This window comes from Vombatus ursinus, unplaced genomic scaffold (genome assembly GCF_900497805.2).
Source record: "Vombatus ursinus unplaced genomic scaffold, bare-nosed wombat genome assembly UNPS02015255.1, whole genome shotgun sequence".
In the NCBI taxonomy this organism is placed as follows: Eukaryota; Metazoa; Chordata; class Mammalia; order Diprotodontia; family Vombatidae; genus Vombatus; species Vombatus ursinus.
Genome location: NW_020955033.1, coordinates 36,482,113 through 36,505,603, shown reverse-complemented (window position 1 = coordinate 36,505,603; position 23,491 = coordinate 36,482,113). Strand labels below are relative to the sequence as shown.

Genomic DNA, 23,491 nt, shown 5'->3' with positions numbered 1-23,491 from the left:
GTTCAACATCCAGCCTTCAACAATATATTTAAATATATTTTGAGACAATTACTTGCCTATGGAATTTTGATTTGTACATTTAAATCACTTTTCCTTTTTAAAAATATCAATTTAAAGAAAACTGTAACATTTTGTCATATTGAATGCAGTAAAGGCAAAGTTAATATAAAAGTCTAACAAATACAGAATATTTCATTTAATTCTAAGACAAATGAATGAGAAAACAAGTGAACAAGATACAATAAATTAAACCAGTAAATTTAATGAACTATTAAATTGCTGAATAGACTTAATAAAAATAAATTATGGAAAACTGTCCTTTTAATAGGAAGTTGATGGTATCAAATGTACTGCAGAATCTATTGAATAATCTTTTATTTTCTCATAAGCCATGCATTATCTAAGGACTAGTGTCTAAAGGTCAATGTCAAATATCTTTGGTTCCACATACAGGAAAATAGTTTTATATGCCTCAATAGTCCCCCATCATGTAGAATATATACCAGCACTGATGTTTATAGCAATGATTCTGAATCATATAAGGAAAAGATAATAGGTCCAAAATATTCTGTTTAATAGAAAAGGGAAAAAAACTCCATGCAAAATGGCTAGATTATTCTTGGTAAGTATATAAGAATAAACTTTAGTTCTTCGGAAAATTCATTCAACTAGAATATCTTTATCTCTGAAAATGCCAGATAAATGAGGTTTTATTGTAAGGAATAAAATGTATCCTCACAAAGGCAGCTTGTATAGCAGAAAAACAACAGAAAAGTAAAAGACATATATGTCAAGTCAAGTTAAAAGTGTTTATTAAGCACTTAATATATGCCTGGCACCGTGCAAAACACTGCTAAGTAAGTTTCTTCCATGTCTTGCCCAGAACCAGGCATCCATATCATGCTGCCTTCCTCTCCTCATCCTTTTCTAGTTCCCTTTTATGTACAGTCTTCCTTCCTTAAAATGCAAACTCCTTGAGGACAAGAATCATCTTGCTTGCTTGTACCTGTATACCCAGCACTTAGTGCATAGTAATCAATAAATGTTCTATATATCTATGTTCTTCTATTTATTGCTTTGTAAAAGGAAACCTAAATTTAAAAAGTCGACAAGGCACTAAGCCCTTTCTATAAGGGTAATAGTTAAGTTTAAACCTGAAAATAAATACTTAGAAAATTAGGGAAACTTTAGGGGAAGGCATTAAAAAAAAATTAAGGACAATCTAAAAAGCTGAAACAAGATTAAAAGAATAACTAAGTAATGTGTCAAATAATCAGTTGCAATCAATTTGCTGAGATATACTTAGAAAATAAATAAAATAGGAATAGGAAGTGAAACATTTCCATAGCTAGTATTAGTGGTGGCTAGTTTCTAGCAACTTAATATTAGAATCTGTGTATTTTCATGAGTAAGTAGCTTAGCCAGTAACTAATAAGAATGAGGTGAAGTCTACCCTTTTAGCTGAAACTTTATATTTATTTTAATGACAAAAAATAGATGTATTTTCCTTCAATATCTGAGTCATATTATTCTGAGACCTTCATGCCATTTCCCCATCTGTAACACAATGTGAAATACCTCCCAAAAAATCAGATGATGCAAATGCTTTAACACTCAACCCCCTTTGCCCACAAGATTCATTTTGTTCCCCATTCAGCAACCTTTCATCGGAAACTGCACTGTATACATATCCTTTTCCTTCCTCCTCTTGGCCTTTAAAGCTCTTCTTTGGTCTTGCTCAGTTTTGTGCTGTGATCTTTTATAAATGTGATCAAGTGCTCCAAAAATCTCTTCTCATTTTCAAATTTAATAGGGTTATTTTTTTATCAGTGTGAGGTTGTGAAGTAGATGGCAGGAAATCTTTCCACTTTGTAGTGGTCACCGTCACATCACTGGCAGTGGCTCCCTCTCAATGATAACCAGGTTCTTCTTATGCTTGTATTTCTCCCCTCAATTTGTACACAGCCCTTTTCTGCTTATAGTTTTCACACCATGGGGCACAGAATCCAATGGGGATAATTGTCGTGGGGTCCATCAAAATGGACTCAAATATCTTACCCACCACAATCTTTACAGGCTCTTTGCTGGTTTTGCTCACAGACTGGGATCTGATGACTGATTTTAGTTTTCCTTTTCAGAAAGCCAACAAAAAGTCCTTGAGTACATTTTAATCAAATTCTTCTGGTTCCATGGCATACTTCTTGCCATCCTCAGCTAGGGTAGTTGCATTGAAATCTTTGCACTGTTGCTAAGCCTCAAGTCCTTCACTTCAGAAGGGTAGTCATCCTCACCAGCAATAGCAAATATGTATTCAGGGAAGCCCTTATCAACTTCTAACACCTTGTGTTCCTCCAAAACTGAGCAGTAAATCTATAGCCAAAACTGAAGCCCACAGTATAACAGATAACCATCAAAGGATATTTAATACATGTACTGACATCACTGGAAGTTGTTCAATGGCATAACATACTTTACCACATTATCCTTGATGACAGCTCCTTCAGTGGATTCCTGAGTATTTAAAGCACTGATTTTTTGTTCATTTTTAAGAGTGAAACTTTTTTCGGGCTGCATCACAATCAACTTTCTAGAAAGATACTTTTAGGAATTTTGCAACTACACTGTTGAAAATATGATGGGATTTGTCATTTTTCTGTCATGCTGTTAGTGATACAGCTGGTAAGCTTGGTCATCAGCATCTTTGAAGATGTCAATGATAATGACATCACTTCCATCCTTCAGGAATTCGTAAACTTGTAAAACTGTCCTTGTCAACCAAAGAAGTATCAAAATTGTTATCACTCAGGCCCAGGAACTCATTGTCTTCCTTCACTCTGGAATCATCTTCTTCATCTTCATCATCATCTTCCTCCTCTTCTTCCTTTTCATCAATGCCATCATCTTTAGTAAAAGAGTACTCAATCACTATATAGGCACTCTCCAGCATCAGCAGCTGGGCCAGTCCCAGGAGGAGGACCAGCAGGCAGGGTTGGGGACTGTCATTGGTGCAACTATTGCCAACCAGCCCAGGTGTAGTTACTTTAAGCTGCCTGTTCCTCTTCAAGCTTTCTCTTCCTGGTTCTGCAGGTTCTAGCTTTGGCTCATGCTCAGGCATGCCCTAGCCTCTCCCCTTTGCTCAACTATAATTTTTTTTTTAAACTGCTGTCAATAACTAACGAACATATTATAGACATAGGAGAAATGGTGACCATGAAGAAACAATAAACAATTCCTTCAAAAGAAAGCAGTTTGAACTGGAGCTAGTTAATAAGGGGCCAATTTTTTTTAACACAGTGATACAAGGAAACATAAGTGAAATCATCTTAAAAATAAAAAAGAGATACTAGAAGTAGGTCAAGCAGCTGAGAAATACTTTTCTTCTGAGAAAAAAGACAAATGGTTTTATGCAGACCACTGGCATCATTCATAACTAATTGTGCTCTCCTTTTGGCTTCAGGACATGAAACAGAGTCAGGAAAATTAGTTGCAGAGGAGCCAAAGGAAATGGTAAGGTCATATTTTTAATTAGCCATAATACAACGAACAGGTTTAATAGACTGGTTGAGACTATGATCGGTCAACCAACAAGTATTTATTAAACGTACATAGTGTACCAGGCACTATGCTAAGTCCTGGGGATACAAATACAGTGAAGGAAGGGCAAGGGCTTTTGATAGCATTCTTCCCTGAAACTTACAGCACTGGAGTCAAGATACCACACCCAGAGAACTCTCAACTCAAAAGGCTCTGGTGAAATTAAAAGTGCTCTTTGTAAGCCTGGAGAAAGTTCAGAGTTGAATTTAGGGGCAATTGGTAATAGTTAAGAGAAAGGTACCAAACAATATTAAGAATCATTATATCTAGCTGTTTGTTTTCTAACTTGATTTTTAGGACAACATTCTTCACTTGGATATTGTTTTAATAAAGATTTATTTTTCTTGTTTTTCTTTTTTAAAAGATAATAACAGAAAAGCCTGCTAAGCTCTGTGTTAATGACATTAGTGAAAAATCTGGCTACTTGAATCATAAGGCCCTAAAAAAACCAACATTCCCAAATGGAGGCAAATTACAGTGGAAGAAATTTATAGATTGTAATGCCTTGTGCCCTTACATCTATAAAATATCAGTAAATGTCACACCCCAGTACAAATATTCAATTTAGCAAGTTATCACAAGTAATCATGAATTAATGCTATTTACTATTTTTACACACTCACATATTTACATACGGTATGAAATACTGTATGTAAAGTTTTTAGATGTGACACTGTCTAGACCAAAGAGTTGTGATTCACATATTCATTTCAAGGAAGGTTTCTAACAGAGTTTCACACGGAGATAGATACAGTTTCTAGAGGTGAGAATGACTAGACGGAAAGGCTGTGATTAGTGGATTTATATCACCCAAGAAGGTTTCTAACAGAGTACCACAGTGAGACAGTATTCATGGTACTGTTCTGTTCCACATTTTCATCAATGGCTTGAATGAAAGCAGAAATGGCATATTTCCCAAATTTGCAGAAGACACAAACCTAGGAGGGCTAGCTAACATAGTGCATGATGGCAGGATTCAAAAGGATGTTAGCAGAGTAGAACAATGTGACTGTGAATGAAATTAAATTTTATAGGTATGAAGTTGGTTTAAAAAAATAAGCTGTACAGTTGCAATAATGGGGAGACAGCTAGAAAGCAGCCATTATGAAAAAGACCTAGATGTTTTTGGGCTCCATATCATTCAAAAGTGTGATTTAGCAGCCAAAAAGGCTTATGTCATCTTAGATTATATTAAAAGAATCCTAATATCCATACCAAGGGAAAGAATAGTTTAGTTATTTAATCACACCTAGAATACTATGTTCATTCCAAGCTGGTGAAGAAATTGAGAAGAGACTTAGGAATATTTAGTCTTAAGAAGCAAATGTCTTCTCCACTTTACCTCAACACAATAGCAGTCTTCAAATGTTTGAAGGGGCTGTCTGTTTCCAAAGGGCAGAAGTAAAATCAGTGGGTAGAAGTTATAGGGAGACAGATTTTGACTCAATATAAGGAAAAAGCTTACAAATAATTAGAATTATTCCAGAGTGGAATGAAGGGTGTATGTGTGTGCTCTGAAATTCTTGGATTTCACAATTATCAATACTTTGTAAAACTAAAGGTTAATCCAATTACATAAGCAACACTAGTAGCTGAAAAGTAACATTTTGTTCTATATCTGCAAAATTAAGGTTTTTGCAATAAAAACTAAAGGAATTATTTTAAAAGTTCAATTTTTGGCCAAATGAGATAAATATTTAATTACTTTGAAAAGTATAAAGTACTTTTAGGATGGTATTTTTTTTTTTTTTTTTGCTTTTTGGTGAGTCAATCAGAGTTAAATGACTTGCCCAGGGTCACACAGCTAATAAGTGTCAAGTGTCTGAAGCCAGATTTGAACTCAGGTCCTCCTGACTGCAAAGCCAGAACTCTATCCAATATGAACCTACCTGCCCACTTAAGATGGTATTTTTTTATTATCAGCAAGCTATTTAGCATCTCTGGATAGCACTTTCCTTAAGAACATGAGTTTTGAAAACAGTAAAATGAGGGGATCAGACTAGGTGGCTTTTAAGGTCCCTTCCAGCTCTAGATCTAAGTTTTTAAATTTTATTTTTTACACAGTCTCTTTATGTTAATAGAGTATTTTTATAGGCTCTGGAAATTCATGCTGAAATATTAAAAGTCAGTTGGTTGACTTTTGTTATCACTGCTTACCTTACTCTACCTCTCAATACTGATAGTCCTGTTTAATTCATTTTTATCCTTCAAAAGAACTACTAAAACTTTTGGCGTTAGGTAGTGGTTGTATCTTTGGAGGAAGAATACATGAAGCAACACAAACTGGCTCTCAAGTTAATGGAAATCCTGACTAACTGGAATCTGATAAAATTATGAAGTAAGCAAAATTTGTCTTTGGCATGTTCTGTTGTCATTTTTAGCACTCTCCTTTTCCAAGGCATTTTGAGATTTCATATTATCATGGCTTCTTAGATCACATAGAAGAAAGGTATTAAATATTCAATCATTCACAATATACCTCTATGTGTACTTTTCGTCCTCTCCTTCTCCCTTCTTCTCTAGGAGATTGTCCCCTCAATCATTCCTCCCTCAAATCTTCAATCAAAAAACAAGCATTTATTAGATGGTATTAAATATGATGTACCAGGAACTATTTTAAGTACTAAGGATACAAAAAATGAAGAATGAAACAATCCCTACTTGCAATGAGCTTACATTCTAATTGAGAGACAAGTACATATAAAAACATATACAGTATGAATATAAAATTAATGCAGATATATACCAAGGACTTAAATACAACAGAGTTTTAGAGGGAAGGACACTAGCAATTGAGGGTAGAGGGGAAATCAGGAAAAGCTTACGCAAAGGATGATTCCTGAACTACATCTTAAACAAAGAGAAAGAAAGTCTATGAAGCAGAGGTAAGGAGAAGTGTGCATTCCACACATGGCGGATGGCACAAAGATGGGAGACAGAGAATCTTATGTGAGGAATAGAAAGAAGACTGGTTTGGCTGTAAAACAGTACGAGAGGAGCTAAATTCATTTCCTATGACCTACCACCTCAGCTACTCAGAAATGGTCATACCCCTGATATTGGCATCGCCCACAAGAGTTCCATTCTCACCTTCATGAACTCTGGAATTCCTTTATCTGATCATAATCTGTTGTCATTCCACCTTTCCCTCTGCCTTACAATCTCTTTAACCCCGTTCTTCTTACAATGACCTCCAGTTCCTCCACACCTCTTGTTGTTTTCCTTCTTTTTCGGACGACCAAAATGACATCACTATGCCAGAGTCAAGTTTTAGTGTATCTGACTGTGGCTGATCAGACCAATATGAGCTTGGAATGTTCTACCACAGGTCAGGCCCAAATACTCCATGTGAACCTTCGGGGTGTATTCTCTAAGTATGAGTATCTTGCATTTCTCTTGAGCTACTTTAATTCTGCTTTGCTCATAAAGCACAGCACGCCATGCTGAGCAGTCCAGTGTCTCCCATGTCACACAATCAATTCCAAAGTTCTTAGGAGAGACCTTGAAAGTGTCCTTGTATTTCTTCTTCTGACCACCATGTGAACACTTGCCCTGTGTGAGTTCTCCATAAAATAGTCTATTTGGCAAGTGTACATTTTGCAGTCAACAACGTGGCCAGTCCAATGGAGTTGAGCTCTCTGAAGCAGAGTTTCAGTGCTCGGCAGCTTAGCTCGAGAAAGGACCTCGGTGTCTGGTATCTTCTCCTGCCAGGTGATCTTCAGAATCTTCCTGAGACAATTCAAATGGAAGTAATTCAGTTTCCTGGCGTGGCGCTGGTATACTGTCCAGGTTTCACAGGGGTACAACAATGAGGTCAGCACAATGGCTCTGTAGGCCTTCAGTTTGGTAGTCAGTCTAATACCTCTTCTTTCCCATGCTTTCCTTTGGTGCTTCCCAAACACTGAGGTAGCTCTGGAAATGTCTGCATCAACCTCATTATCAATATGTACATCCCTGGAAAGTATACTACCAAGGTAAGTGAATTTATCCACAGCATTCAAAACTTCTCCATTTGCTGTAACCAATGGTTCCATGTACAGATAGTGTGGTGGTGGCTGATGGAGCACCTGTGTTTTCTTGGTGTTAACTGTTAGACGAAAACTAGCACAAGCAGCAGAGAATTGATCCTTACTTTGTTGCAGCTCAGCTTCAGAGGCTGCATTGAGTGCACAATCATCTGCAAATAGAAAATCAGGCACCAATACTTCCTCCACTTTGGTCTTGGTTTGTAGTCTTTTCAAGCTGCAGAATTTACCATCAGTGTGGTAGCTGACCTTGATGCCATGTTCACTGTCATTGAAAGCATTTGACAACATGGCTGAAAACATCATGCTAAAAACAAGCACACAGTCTTGTTTCACTCCATTACCTAGACTACCTCCTCAAGCACTATCTACATTATTTGCCCTTTCCTATATCAAATCCTGGGTGAAATAGTTCAACTCCAAAAAAACCTATACTTTTCAGTTGCTCGCTCCTCATCCTATCAATGATCATGCTTTGCCAAGCCTCAATCTTGGATTACTGCCACTATCTGCTTCTATTCATGTGCTGCTGAAGAATGTTTAAAAAAATCACAAAACTATGCTTATTGGGTCCACTACAAATTTGTTACATAATCTCAACTGGATTTTCATTGTAGCAAGGCAATCCTTTTATATCTCCCTAACTGATTCATCATTGCACTCAAACTTCTCATGGTACCCCTTGCCCTTATTACCTCAGCTAAGAGGTAATAAGGCTTCATATTTCACTGAAAAAAACTGAGGCCATTCACTGAGAGCTCCCTCTTCTTCCCTCCTCTCTCTTCTTTCACGTCATTTAGAAGTCTTTCCCTATTATCTCCTCTTTTATCCCTGACTCACATGAAGAGGTGGCCCTTCTCTTTGCCAAGACATGGACTTTGCCCTCTGTATGTACAAGTGATCCCAAACCATTCACCTTCTCCGGCAGACTGCCCTTTCTATCATCCCCACTTCGTACCTTCCATTAGCAACTATGCTTGGTTTCTACTCCAACATCATGACCCATCCAGGATAAGATGATCACTGGAAATTGCATCATCATGCTGACTGACTTAGTTTTTGCTACTACCCAGCACTTAGTTACTTCTCTCCTCTGATCAGAAGGATGGAGCACTAACACCCCTCCCCCAATAGAGGGCTCTAAACTTTCCAGGGAACTCTCCACTTTCCATCAGCAGCTTTGCTTGTTTTCAACTCCACAGGACAGCACATATCCTGGTGGCACTGTCCCCCTCCACTTTTCAGCTTCTTTTCCTGTGTTGTCTTCCCCCATTAAATTACTCCTTGAGGGCAGACTGTCTTTCTTTTTCTGATTTGTATCACAGGCACATAGTAGGTACTTAATAAATATTTATTATGAATTCATTAACCTTTATTTTCTTCCTGTCTTTTGGTTGCTTCCTACAAACACTCTCAGGTCTCCCTCATTCTCAAAAAATCTGTACTTGAGCTGTACATTTCCACTCACTACCAGCCTATATACTCTCTTTTTGTGGTTCAATTCTTTGAGAAAGCTGTCTACAGTTGGTGCCTATACTTCCTTTCCTCTTACTCTCTTCTAAACCCTCTGTAGTCTAGCCTCTGACTTCATCAATCAACTGAAACTGCTCTCTTCAAAGTCACCAATGATTTCTTAATTGCCAAATCTAATGAACTTTCTTAATCTTCATCCTTCCAGACCTGCCTGTAGCCTGTGGCCGTGTCAGTCATCTATCCTCCAGCTCTTGTTCTTCTCCCTCTATACTGTTTTGTTTGGTAATTTCATTAACTCCCATGGATTCAGTTATCATTGCTATGCAGATCATTGTCAGATCCATGATCCATCTCTACCTTTCACTCAGATAACCAGTGCTACATTACCACCTGCCTCTTAGACATCTTAAACTCGGTATGTCCAAAACTGAACTCGTTGTTGTTCCCCTTTAACAAATCTTCCCCTCTTCCTAACATCCTCGTTAATGTCCAGGGCATCACCAGTTTCAATTGAATTTTGACCTTATTAGGTCAGAAGCTGGATTGCAGAAAAAGAGAATGAGAGGAAAGGATGTAGAGATACCAACTGTCAGATTAGGCCTCAGTCCTGGACTCTTCACTCTCTTGTACCACTCATATTCAATCACTTGCCCAGTCCTATCAATTTTACCTTTTAAAAAACATCTCTAGAAGGGTAGAACCAAGATAGCAGAGTAAAGGCAGGGACTTATCTGAGTTCTCCCCTAAACTCCTCCAAATACCTTTAAAAAATAACTCTAAGCAAATTCTAGAACAGCAGAACCCACAAAAACACAGGGCAAAACAAATTTCCAGCCCAAGAAATCCTGAAAGGTTGACAGGACAGGTCTGCTGCACCAGGCTGAGCCAGGAACATAGTCGAGTGCAAGCGCAGACCAGCCCCCGGCAAACCTATAGCAGGCCTCAGGAGACTGAATCTCTGGCAGAAGTGGCAATTTTCAGACTTCTCAGCCCACAGACGCCAAAGATAACTTAGAAGGTCAGCAGGAAAAGTCTGTTGGACCAGGGTGAGATAGGAGTGTGGTCCCGCGCAGGCCATACCAGCACAGCCCTGACCCCAGCAAACCAGGAGCAGGCCTTGGGACTGAATCAGCAGCAGCAGTGGCTATGGCTGGTTCTGTAGCTCTTAGCCCACAGACGGTAAGGGGATTGAACAACTGGTCAGAAGGAGATTACAGAGGTCTCTTTGTTAGCGCTGAGGCAGGTCTCTGTTGCTTTGCCCATAATTGGATCTGGGTCACAGTCCTGGGGCAAGGAGGAGCACTAGCATAGCAGAGCTTGTGGCACCAGTGGACAGGGGACACTCCTTATAGTTCCAGGGCAGAAAAATATGCTTGTGGTAGCTCACAGACCACAGCACAGATCAGGAAAGGAGTAAACACCTCTCCTTAGATCATACCACCTTGGAAGAACTGAAAACTTACAGGTCCCTAGAAGCATCTCTGAAAACAGCTGCACAGAACCTCTGAAACTTCGAACAGTTTGACCATTACACTGGAACCAGAGCCCTACCTTAACAAAGAGATAAAAAGTCAAGTAATTGGCTGGGAAAATTAACAAACACCAGAAAAAACTCAGACTATAGAAACTTACTTTGGTGACAAGGAAGATCAAAACACACACTCAGAAGATGAAAAAGTCAAAGCTCCTACATCCAAAGCCTCCAAAAAAAATATGAATTGGTCTCAGGCCATGGAAGAGCTCAAAAAGGATTTTGAAAAGCAAGTGAGAGGAGTAGAGGAAAAATTGGGAAGAGAAATGAAAGTGATGCAAGAAAATCATGAAAAACGAGTCAATAGCTTGGTAAAAGAGACCCCCAAAATACTGAAGAAAATAACACCTTAAAAAAATAGACTACAAGGGCAGAGCCAAGATGGCAGAGTAAAAGCAATGACTTGCTTGAGCTCTCCCCCAAACCCCACCAAATACCTATAAAAAATGGCTCTAAACAAATTCTAAAGCAGCAGAACACCCAAAAGGACAGAGTGAAACAAATTTCCAGGCCAAGACAGCCTGGATGGTTGATCAGAAAGGTATATCGCACTGGGCTGGGAGAGAAGCATAGTTTGGCGTGGGCACGCAGGCTGCAGAGACCCTGGAGCACACCTCAGAGGACTGAATCACAGGCAGTTGTGGTGGTTTCCAGACTTCTCAACCCATGAATGCGAAAGACAACTTGGAAGATCAGTGGGAAAAACCTGTGTCAGCAGGGAGAGAGAGAAGCCAGTGGTCTCAGCTCCAGTTCCTGAGCTTGTGGGGGCAGCAGCTGCCTCCTGAGCTTCCAGCCCACAGACTAAGGGGGAATCGAGTGGCTGATCAGAGGGGGATTGCAGAGATCTCTCTACTGGTGCAGGATTCTCCTGCTTTGCCTGTGCTTGGATCTGGGTCATAGTTCTGGGTGGTGGTCCTGGGGCAAGGAGGAGCGCTGCCGTTGTGGAGCTTGTAGTGGCTGTGGAGAGGAAACCCTCCTCACAATTCCAAGACAGAAAAGAGTGCTCATAGACCAGAGCACAGGCCAGGAAAAGAGTAAATACCTTGCCCTTGATCTTGGAAGAGCTGAAAATTTACAGGTCCCTAAAAGTATCTCTGAAAACAGCTACACAAAACCCCTGAAGCTTGGGACACTACAATCTCCAAACTGGAAAAAGACTCCTACCTTAACAAAGAGTCTATAACTCAAGTAATTGGCTGAGATCATGAGCAAGCAGCACAAAAAGAGTCAGATTATATTATCTTACTTTGATGACAAAGAAGATCAAAACATACAACCAGAAGAAGACAACGAAGCCAAAGCTCCTACATCCAAAGCCTCCAAGAAAAATATGAATTGGTCCCAGGCCATGGAAGAGCTCAAAAAGGATTTTGAGAAGCAAGTAAGAGAAGTAGAGGAAAAACTGGGAGTGATGCTAAAGGAGACCCAAAAAGATACTGAAGAAAATACCACCTTAAAAAATAGCCTAACCCAAATGGCAAAAGAGGTCCAAAAAGCCAATGAGGAGAAGAATGCCCTTAAAAGCAAACTTAGACAAATGGAAAAGGAAGTCCAAAAGCTTACTGAAGAAAATATTTCCTTAAAAATTAAAATGGAGAAATTGGAAGATAGGGACAACTTGAGAAATCAAGGTACTGTAACACTAATCCAAAGGAATGAAAAAATAGGAGAGAATGTGAAATATCTCATTGGAAAAACAACTGACCTGGAAAATAGATCCAGGAGAGAGAACTTAATTGGACTATCTGAAAGCCATGATCAAAAAAAGAGCTTAGACATCATCTTTCAAGAAATTATTAAGGAAAATTGCCCTGATATTTTAGAACCAGAGGGCAAAATAGAAATTGAAAGAATCCACCGATCACCTCCTGAAAGAGATCCCCAAAGGAAAACTCCTAGGAATGCTGTAGCCAAATTCCAGAATTCCCAGGTCAAGGAGAAGATACTGCGAAGCAGCTAGAAGGAAACAATTCAAGTACTGTGGAAACACAACCAGGATAACACAAGATTTAGCAGTTTCTACATTAAGGGTCCGGAGGGCATGGAGTATGATATTCTGGAAGGCAAAGGAGTTAGGACTACAACCTAGAATCACCTACCCAGCAAAACTGAGTATAATCCTTCAGGGGAAAAAATGGTCATTCAATGAAATAGGGGACTTTCAAGCATTCCTGTGGAAAAGACCAGAGCTGAATAGAAAATCTGACCTTCAAATACAAGACTCAAGTGAAATATGGAAGAGGTAAACAGGAAAGAGAAATCATAAGAGACTTATTAAGGTTGAACTGTTTACATTCCTGCAGGGAAAGATGATATCTGTAACTCATGAGTCCCTTGTCAGTATTAGGGTAGTGGGAGGGGAAAAAATTATATGAATGTACAGATAGATAGACAGGTAGACAGAGGGAACAGGGTGAGTTGAAGATGAAAGGGTGATATCTGGAAAATAAAATTAAGGGGTGGGAGAAGATTATACTGGGAGAAGGAGAAAGGGAGAAGTAGAATGAGGTAAATATCTCACATGAAACAGACAAGAAAAGGCTTCTACAGTGGAGGGGAGACTGGGGAAGGTGAGAGGGAATGAGTGAATCTTATTCTCATAGGATTTGGCTTCAGGAGGGAATAACATACACAATTGGGTATAGAAATCTATCTTACCCTACAGAAAAATAAGGGGTGAAGGGGACAAGAAAGCAGGGGGTGGACAGAGGGGAGGGCAGACTGAGGGAGGGGATAATCAAAAGCAAACACTTCTGAGGAGGGACAGGGGCAAAAGAGAGAATAGAATAAAGAGGGGGTAGGATAGGATGAAGGGAAATATACTTAGTTTTTCACAACAGGACTACTATGGAAGTGTTCTGAATGACTACACATCTATAACCTGTACCAAGATGCTTGCCTTTTCAATGAGGGTGGGGAGGGAGGGAGGAAGGGAGAAAATTTGTAACCCAAAGTTTTAAAAACACTTGTTAAAAATTAAAAAAAATTTAAAAAATAAAATAAAATTTTAAAAAAACTGTGATCTGCTATAGAATATAATTTGTGAACACTAACTTAAATCTTTCTAATATTTGTTTCTAATCTTAAGAATATTGATGCTCCTAAGATATATATAAATTATCCTCAAAGATTTTGCAGTAGTAGCAAAGTAGGAATTAATAAGAAGTCTCAGTAGTCCTGACTGCCTTTTTTATGTAGTAATATAATTTGTGGTCATTTTTCCCAATTGTCTGGTTATTTTCCTCTCTTTCATATACATTGAGAATCAGGGTCTTGGTGCCTTCAAATTGTGTTGCCTTCAGAAGAGACCTCTATGTATGTCTGCTGGGGTCTAGTTGCTCTTGTCATCTTTATTTTCTTCAATGCCATTTCTACTTCCTTGTGTGCACACTGGGACTGGGAGGTTAGAGTCCTAGTGTGATGGCTCCAGTGTCATAGATGGGGAAAATAGCTTACTAAAGAAATGCTGACAGATTAATGGCATTTTTCATTGTTGCATGTTTCGTTTCATGTTGCCCTCTCATTTTCTTTGAATGTTTTTAGGGTGATATGGTTTAACCAGGTTTCACAGGGAGCTTTTTGGAAACTTGCTTTATGAATAACATTTCCCTTTTTGGGGACATTAATTTTTTTTAAATGTTGGGTTAGAACAGTTTTAATTGTGTGCCTGGCCTCATTTTTATCTCTTTTCTTCTAATTTGGTACTGGTTCTGACCTTTGTTCTAACAAGCTGATGGTCTGAGACTTAATTTAGAAATGACTCCCATATCTAAAACCAGTTGTGTCCTTCCAACATATAGTCAATTCCATTTTTTTAACGTAATTTTGTATTTACCAATTCTAACACACCCTGATTCTACTGCTGCAATTTTCATGATCTATAGGCAATAGGTTTGCATATAATCAACATGTTTTTGGTCTCTTTCATTTTTTGATCCTGAACCAGATTTCCAAAATGTTTTTTCACCATTCTCTACTATGTTCCACCTTTGGATTACAGTTCTTGGGTACTATGTATGTTAATTTAATTTTGAAGGTCTTAATGAACTTTTCATAGAACTTCTCTACCTTTTCATCCTTTGTAACAGATGGTGGCATATAAGCTGAAATTATGTTCAGGTTGGTCTTTTTTGCTTATGTGCATCATAATAAATGCTTCGATGTGAGATGACTTTAGCTTCTCTAAAAATTGGGTGAATCTTAGCACACTTTGCCCCCTTTTCTGGTACCTTGTTACTACAGAAGCAAAAGGGAGTCTTACAAGACTAAGGACCATTTTATATTTTGTCTTGGCTAAAGAATTCATCACCTGATGGGCAGCCTCTTGATGATTCTCTCTGTATTCTTCAAGGACAGTATCATTCTGTCACTGGAACTACATTCCAAACCATTTTTTCCCCCTTAATTTTTGCTGCATTTGCGTTCCAAGCTGTTTCCCTTCCTACAGATCTGCACTAGAGAAGGTCAACATTTGACACAGATATATACATGAAACTATACAATATATAGTTCCATTTATCACTTCTTTCTCTGGAGGTAGACAGCATCTTCCTTTATTAGTCCTTTGTAGTTGATCTGAACATTCATATTACTCAGAATAGCTGTCATTCACAGTTACTCTTCGAATAATATTGTTGTTACTATATACAACGTTCTCCTGGTTCTGCTCATTTCACTCTTCATTATTGCATGCAAGTCTTTATCTGTTTTCCTAAAATCAACCTGCACATCATTTCTTAGTATTCCATCACAATTCCATCTTAATAGTATTCCATCACAATTATATACCACAACTTATTTAGCCTTTCTCCAATTGATGGGTATCCCCTCAATTTCCAATTCTTTGCCACCACAAAGGGAGTTGTTATAAATATTTTAGAACATACAGGTTCTCTTCCTTTTTCCCTGATCACCTGAGTACCAATAGTGGTATTGCTGGTTCAAAGGGTATACAGAATTTTATAACTCTTTAGGAATAATTCCAGATTGCTCCCCAAAATGGTTGGATCAGTTCACATTTCCACTAAATGTATTAGCATCCCAATTTTTCCACATCCCCTTCAATATTTGTCATTTTCCCCTTCTATCATTTTAGCCAATCGATAGGTATGAAATTATATCTCAAAGTTGTTTTAATTTGCATTTCTGTAATCAATAATAATTATTAGCCTTTTTTGATATGACTATATGTAGTTTTGATTTCTTCCTCCAAAAACTGTCTGCTCATATCCTTTGACCATTTATCAAGTGAAAAATGATTCATATTCCTATAAACTCGACAAAGTTCTCTATATATTTGAGATATGAGGCCTCTATCCAAGAAACTGTTTATAAACCCCAGGCCTTTCCAGAACTTATATTCTGCTGAAAGAGCCTTCTAAAATCCAGAGTCGCCAACATCCGATGATCAAATATTGGAGTAAAGTTCCTAAATGAAAATGAATTTCAACTGACTTTGTCTTTACTTCTCAGTAGTTATAATCAAGATTTTCAGCCTTTACCTCATGCAAACAAAACACAGTAACTGTTCCCTACTGATTTTTTAAAATATTGATCAAAGAAATTCCTTTGAAGTTCAAAAACTTTCCTGTAGGATAAAACACAAACTCAGCTTGCCACTAAAGGACATCTACAAACTGGCCCCAAACTACTTTCCCTTTTTTAATTTTACATTCATATTCTTCACAGACTCTAAGCTCTGGTTAAAAGGGGCTACTAGATGTTCACTATCATCCTGTACTTTCAGACCTCCATACATTTATGCAAGCTGTCCTCCATGACTGAAAAGCATTCCTTCCTCATCAATGCCTGTTGAAATCCTTCTCTTCCTTGGAAGCCTAGCTCAGGTGCAATCTCCTCTATGAAGTTCTCCCTGAACCTCAGCTGAAAGTGACTTCTCCTTTCTCAAATATGGCACTTTGGAATTCTCATTTGTTTCAACACACTATACTTTTAATCATACTTACGTGTGTGTACTACTAGATCATAAAGTCCTTGAGGAAACTATTCTGTTAGCTTTGTTGTTGATATGGTCAATTATGCTGACGGTTTTCTTAATACTGAACTAGCCCCTGCATTCCTGGTATAAATCCTACCTGGTCATAGTGTATTATCCTCAAGGTAAGTTGTTGTAATCTCTTTGCTAATATTTTATTTAAAATTTTTGCATCTATATTCATCAGGGAAATTGATATATAATTTTCTTTCTCTGTTTTGGCTTTTCCTGGTTTAGGTATCAGCACCATATTTGTATCACAAAAAGAATTTGGTAAGACTCCTTCTTCACTTATTTTCCCAAATAGTCTATACATTGGGGGGAGCATATATGCATATATTTATATAGGTATACACATATATGCACATATTTGCATGTATATGTACACACATATACTGAATACATATGATTATGTCTATAAATTATATATACATGTATATAGATGAGTATATCTGTATGTATACATATATGAAAATTAGAATGAGAAATATTGTTTGGGGTCATTCAAAATCTTCAAGATTGTTGAATCTGACCTCAAACAAACTGATAAAAAAATCATTGGCTGAAAGTAGAACCAATTTTGGCTTCATCAAAGCCAAACTCCAAAATATCATATATGTTGGGTTTTTTTTTCTTTTCATAAAACCAGTTCTTGGTTCTATTTATTAGTTCAATAGTTTTCAATTGTATTAGTCCTTCCTTTGGTTTTCAGAATTTCTAATTTGATATTTAATAGGGGATTTTCAATTTGTTCTTTTTCTAGCTTTTTTAATTGCATGCCCAATTCATTGAACTCTTCTTTCTCTATTTTATTCATGTAAGCATTTAGAGATATAAAACATCCCCTAAGGACTGCTTTCACTGCATCCCATAAGTTTGTTATGTAGCCCTGGGTAAATTTCAATGTTTTAGGGGGGGAAAATCTAATCCCCCTACCTTTGTCACAGATCTATGAATATTCCTGGTTTGTCATTCCAAATCATCTTTGTACGCACAGCATTCAGCACGGTGTCTTACATAGAACAGATGATTAATAAAGTTTGCTGAAATGAACTACAGATCATAAACAGATCTTCACTTTAGCACATCACCCTGTATATGGCTGGCACTCAATATATAGTTGTTGTTGAAGATTAAGAAATAAAAAAAAAAAGATTAGATGTTATCTAAGCTTCAAAAATCACTAAAATCCAAAAGAAAGCCTTGGCCATAGTTGTAGAAAAGGAATGAGGCTGAGAGAGTCAAAGAGAAGGGGTCTATGCAGGAGTTCCTGTTGGCATTGCCTCAAGGTACTCTCTCCAAACATTATGACCACTATCAGCATGCACGTAACTCTTCATCAGAGTTTCTCTAAATGATGGGTATTAGATGCTAGAGATTTACCTTCTTTCTCTAGTAACACTGCCTTTTTAGATTCAAAGAGGAACATTAGGAACTAAATATTATAAAGAGAAGAATTGCTACAAGTCTCAATATTTAATCCTTAATATTTACATTGAAGATAAACTTCATAGTCCTTGATGAGATAAACACATGATAATTTTTCAACATAGAGTATAAAAATTCTGGCACACAAAATTTCATTAAAGTATTTAAGAGGAAACAGTGACTTGAAATAAATTTTTTGATTTCTAACAATCTGTGACAACTCTCCAAGGTAAAGTTCCTTAAAGTAAAGAGAATAACTAACTCCAAATAAGCAAAGTAACAGAAATATAAAAAGAAAACATGCTAAAACTACAAAAAATATTTTCTGAATAGAAATATTGGTAAAGAGGATTTCAAGTTTCCATAGGATATTTTGTCACAGTCACAAATTTAAAGATCAAAACATAACTGGAATGACAGAAAATTATAAATGCTTGCGCATGAAGATACATAATAAGATCATTTCTTCAAATTAAGTGAAAACATTCTAAAGAAAATTTCCCATTAAGAATTTACCTAAAGAATAAAATAACTTGGATAAGTATCAGGTAATCATATGCTAGAATACTGGCCTACTGTTCAATCTTATGTTAAATTATGTAATCTTGGGCAAGTTTTTAATCTCACTGGGATTTGGTTTCCTAATCTATAAAATGAGGGGAGGGATTTATTTATCTCCAGTCTTAAAATTTCATAAGCTCGTGAATAATTAGTTCGGTGATCTAAACAACAATTTTAGGAGTATATTAGATGATTATTTAATTTCTGCTCCACTTTGAATCATACTTAGGAATTAATGATATCACTAAATGCATGCAATTTATCGTAGTTTGTCATACATAAGGTGTCTTAGAAACAGGATAGCCAACACCACTGTCCACTGTGGTCTAATATGTTCCAGATCTAAAATCCCTAAGACTTTTTAGTCTGGAGCTTCAAAAATATATCAACAGATTCTGACCAACTATTTCTGAAGAGGAAGTCTTTAAAAAACATTCAATTATTTCATCAGTCTACCATCTCACTGAACAGTGAGACACATACACACACACACACACACACATGTAAATGTATATATATACATATACACAAACATATATATATACACACATTATATTCTAAGAAGGTAAATAAAGCATTATTTGAAATATACATAAGTTCCTGGGAAACACTGTACATAGTTTTGACTAGAACCATATCTAGGTGATAAGAAAATATCACTTCAGTCAGAAACAACCAATTTGACACCATGAAATACCGATACATGCTTCACTCTTCTATTAAATGAACAGATCATTTTATTGGGAACATGATTACAGAAAAGAGGAGGAGAGAAAAGAGCTATGCGTTGAAGAAAGAATCATGATAAGACAATGATTGAGATTGCTTTATCAGAAAAGAAAATTTTAAAAAATATTCTACCTGTGTCTGAATCTCGATCTTCGTTTCTTGACGGACTAATGGTAAATGGAAGTTTACGCTTCATAGATGATTTCTCTTTCATCTCTTTCCCCACATCATTCCTACTGTCAACTTTTGGAGTTTTACTGTAGGATGAAATCTTTTCTTTACTCTATTAGGAAAAAAAAAACATAAATGTGAATGATGTTATGTAAGTGTAAGCACAACAATAATTTTTAAAAGGCAACATAAATAGGAGTAAAATAGCTCAAATACTGAAGTATAAGTTTGGGGAAAATTAAGACTCAATCAGTAATTCTGGTATAGAATTATGTAGGCATTTAAATATATCAGGCATATTTCTGTATCTCCAATATTCAACCAATCTTGGTGGGAGAGAATAAGCAATAACACTGGAAATTGGTACATAATTGATCTAAGTATCAACAACTGTAGGCCTTAAATAAAGGAAACAAAGATACAACTTCAAACTAGTGCCTAGCACATAATTTGTAATAAAGGAAAACTATCAAGTGAAATGACCAAGTGTCCTGAGTCAAGGTTCACTGCCACATAGTCAGGTAAGGAACTGTCACAAAACCTAAAGGCAGAGTGGTATCACTGAAGAACTGTTGGATTTGGAGTCAGGAAACTAGGGTTTGAATTCTGTCACTGCTATATAATTCTGTAAGCCTCAGTTTCCTCATTTGTAAAATGGGAATAATGACTGTCTCACAGGGTTTTCAAAGAATCAAATGAGGTAATTTACACATAGTTCTGTATAAAGCACTTAGTACAGTACCTGGCACATAGTAGGCACTATATAAATGCTATTTATTATGATAATACCGTAATGGGATAATACTTGTACTATTTGTCTCACAGTACTGTTTATGAGGAAAACAATTAAACATACTTGAAAGTCCTACAAAAACAGGAACTACTTACTCTGGATCCAGCTATAAGAGTTTCCAAACCCACTGAGCTACTATGGAGTAGGGATAGGCAGTACCCCTACTTAAAATAATGATACCAGGATGTTGAAGTGCCCCACTGAAAGTAATGAAAATGACTGTGCTTCAAGATTTGCTAATATTCAGGTATCACACTGCTCAAATAAAACTAAGGCTATCTGTCTTGTAACGGAGAATAATCCTGACTCCTGGGCACTGGTTTAGAGCACCAATTCTCAGAAGAATATTGTTGATAATCAATGATGCAGATTATTCACATACAAATTATTGGGTACAAATTCTGTAGTAGACCACATTAAAGTAATCTATAGCTATAGATTATATATAACTATTACTATAAAGTAATCTATAAGTAAATCTTAACTGGTAATCTTATAAGCAACATTTTAGTACTTGTTGGGGATAACTGATTTTGACCTTTTCATCCACCTTACTGCTATCTGATTATAAAATCCCAGATTTAAAAGGGACAATGAATGAATGAAAAAGCATTTATATTAGGTACTTACTGTGTGTCAAGCACTGTGCTAAGCCCTGGGTATACAAATGCAAAAGCAAAGAAAGTCCCCTATACTCTAACAGAAAGAAGAGACAACACATCTAGGGAAACAGTGGCCAGGGAAAACATTCTGGTCCTGAAAGTGGGATAGTGAGCAGAAATGATTTGGTCATGGTTCTAAAACCAGAGAGGTAGGGAGAGAAGTCAAAGTAGCAGTGGAAGATAGCCAGGCAGTTAGGAGGGAGGTATGGCATAATCATCAATTAGGACACTGAGGCCTTAGAGGGGAAGTTCTGAAGACAAACATGTTAAAATTTCCAAGGGCATGGTTTCTGGTCCAGATGGCAAGGCAGCAATACAGTTAGCAAGTACCAATTGATAAATGCTCAAAGGATATAAATAGTTTTCAAAGGAAGAGATCAAAGCAGAGAGAAATGGACATTTTAAAAAACGCTGAGGTTCTACCCGATAGTCATCAGATTGGCTAAGATGACAAAAAAGGAAGATGACAAATGCTGGAGGGGATGTGGGAAAATAGGGGCACTAATGTACTGCTGATAGAACTGTGAGCTAGTCTAACCATTCTGGAAAGTAATTTGGAACTGTGCCCAAAAAAACTATTAAACTGTACATACCTTTTGACCCAGCAAAGCTGTTTCTAGGGCTATTTATTCCTCAAAGAGATCAAAGAAAGAGGAAAAGGTGCCATGTCTACAAATAATACTTATAGATGCCTTTTGTGGTAGCAAAAAATGGGAAACTGAGGGGATGTCCATCAATATGAATGTTATGGAACACTTGGACTGTAAGAAATTATGAAAGTGATGATTTCAGAAAAATCTGAATGAATTGAAACAAGGTCAAGTGAGCAGAGACAGAAGAACAATCTGCACAGTAACAGCACTATTGTAAATATAATAAACTCTGAAAAACTTGGTAACTCTGATTAATATGATGACTAACAACGATTCCAATGGACTCACGATGAAATATGCTCTCTGCATATTTCTCCAGAAATAGAACTGAGTGCAGATTAAAGTATAATCTATTCTATTTTTTTCTTGGGACATGGCTAATGTGGAAATTTGTTTTGCATGTCTATACATATTTGTAATGGTTTTTATTTTTCTTGTTTTTTTAATGACTAGGGAAAGTGAAGGGGAGGAGAGAGAATTTGGAATGGAAAATAAAATAAAGCTGAATAAAAAACAAACAAACAAACAACACAGTCAGCAAGTAGTCACATCCAGTCTTCGTCTTAAGCCCTCAAAAAAGGGACAATCCATGACTTTCCAAGGCAGCCTATTCTGTTTTTGTACAGCTCTAAGTTTTTCATTTAAGACAAGATTTGTTTTTATAATTTGTACCCATTATAAACAGTTCTGCTCTTTGAGATCAAGCTAAACAAGTATAATCCCTCTTCCAAGTACAAGTCCATCAAATACTTAAAGATATTTATGGTGTCTTTTCTAAGTCTTCCCTTCTCTAGTTTAAACAACATGCTAATATTTCACATTACTGACCTGGTTTATCTACATGGGCTCCCATAACTGGTGCAAATTTGACATTTAAATAAAAATTGAAGGCTATGTAGGCAAATAAGTGGTTAAGAAAAGAATGGTAGGAAAAAACAATAGATTAAGTTGTATTTTCGCTCTAAAGAAAAACATTTATGTTCCAGAGAAGATTATCATATAAGAATAAATCTCTGAATGAACAGTATTGGTTTGGGATGAAAAGAAAATATAGAGTAAATTACCTATATAAGCACCTAAATAATACCTTAAATCAAGGTATTTTCCACGGTAAATACAAGAATATAAAAAAATTAAACTACTTCCTTACTATAGTGCTAATTTAGTATAGTATAGTACATAGTGCTATACTATACTATAGATAACAGAGATGGCTGCGGTGAGGCTGAGAGTCATAGAATGTTGTCATCTCTGAAGATCTGATATTGAAAATCATCCAAAGGACAATGGTTAGATCCATTGGTGGGCATGAGTAGGCTGCAACATTATAAAAAACAGATTTCCCTAGGGAGTCCAAAACTCCCAAGTACAGCAATTAAATTGCAATTCGGAAATGTTTAACAACATAAAAATATAATACAACATAGATAATGTTAATTTGTGGTTTCTAAGTTACTATGTGGCCAGGAGGGATCTGATGCTATTTGAATTTAGACACCAAAGGTTTTTCAGAAAAACCTGGAAAGACTTGTATGGACTGATGCTGAGTGAAGTGAGCAGAACCAGGAGAATGTTGTGAAACGTTGTGAGATGACTAATTTTGATAGACTTAGCCCTTTTCAGCAATGCAAAGATCAAAGACATCTCCAAAAGTCTCATGATGGAAAATGCTACCCACATCCAGAGAAAGAACTATGGAGTTTGCAGATCAAAGCATACTATTTGCTCTTTTTTTCTTCTGTTTTGTTTTGTTTCTTCTTTCTTGTGGTTCCTCTTATTGGTTCTAATTCTTCTTTACAACATGACTAATGTGAAAATATGTTTACTAGGAATGTATATGTAGAGCCTATGTCAGATTGCACATCATCTTAGGGAG

At 36.9% G+C, this 23,491-nt stretch overlaps 1 protein-coding gene across 3 annotated transcripts in view; it reads right to left on the bottom strand.

The window, feature by feature from the left end:
• Positions 1 to 23,491, bottom strand: part of LOC114031787 (ankyrin repeat domain-containing protein 12-like) — a 190,167-nt gene that overhangs the window by 87,671 nt on the left and 79,005 nt on the right. For all 3 annotated transcript variants that reach the window (XM_027846908.1, XM_027846910.1, XM_027846909.1), the window contains one exon: positions 19,469 to 19,619. In XM_027846908.1, the coding sequence (XP_027702709.1) occupies positions 19,469 to 19,619 (151 nt within the window). The remainder of the gene's footprint in view (positions 1 to 19,468; positions 19,620 to 23,491) is intronic.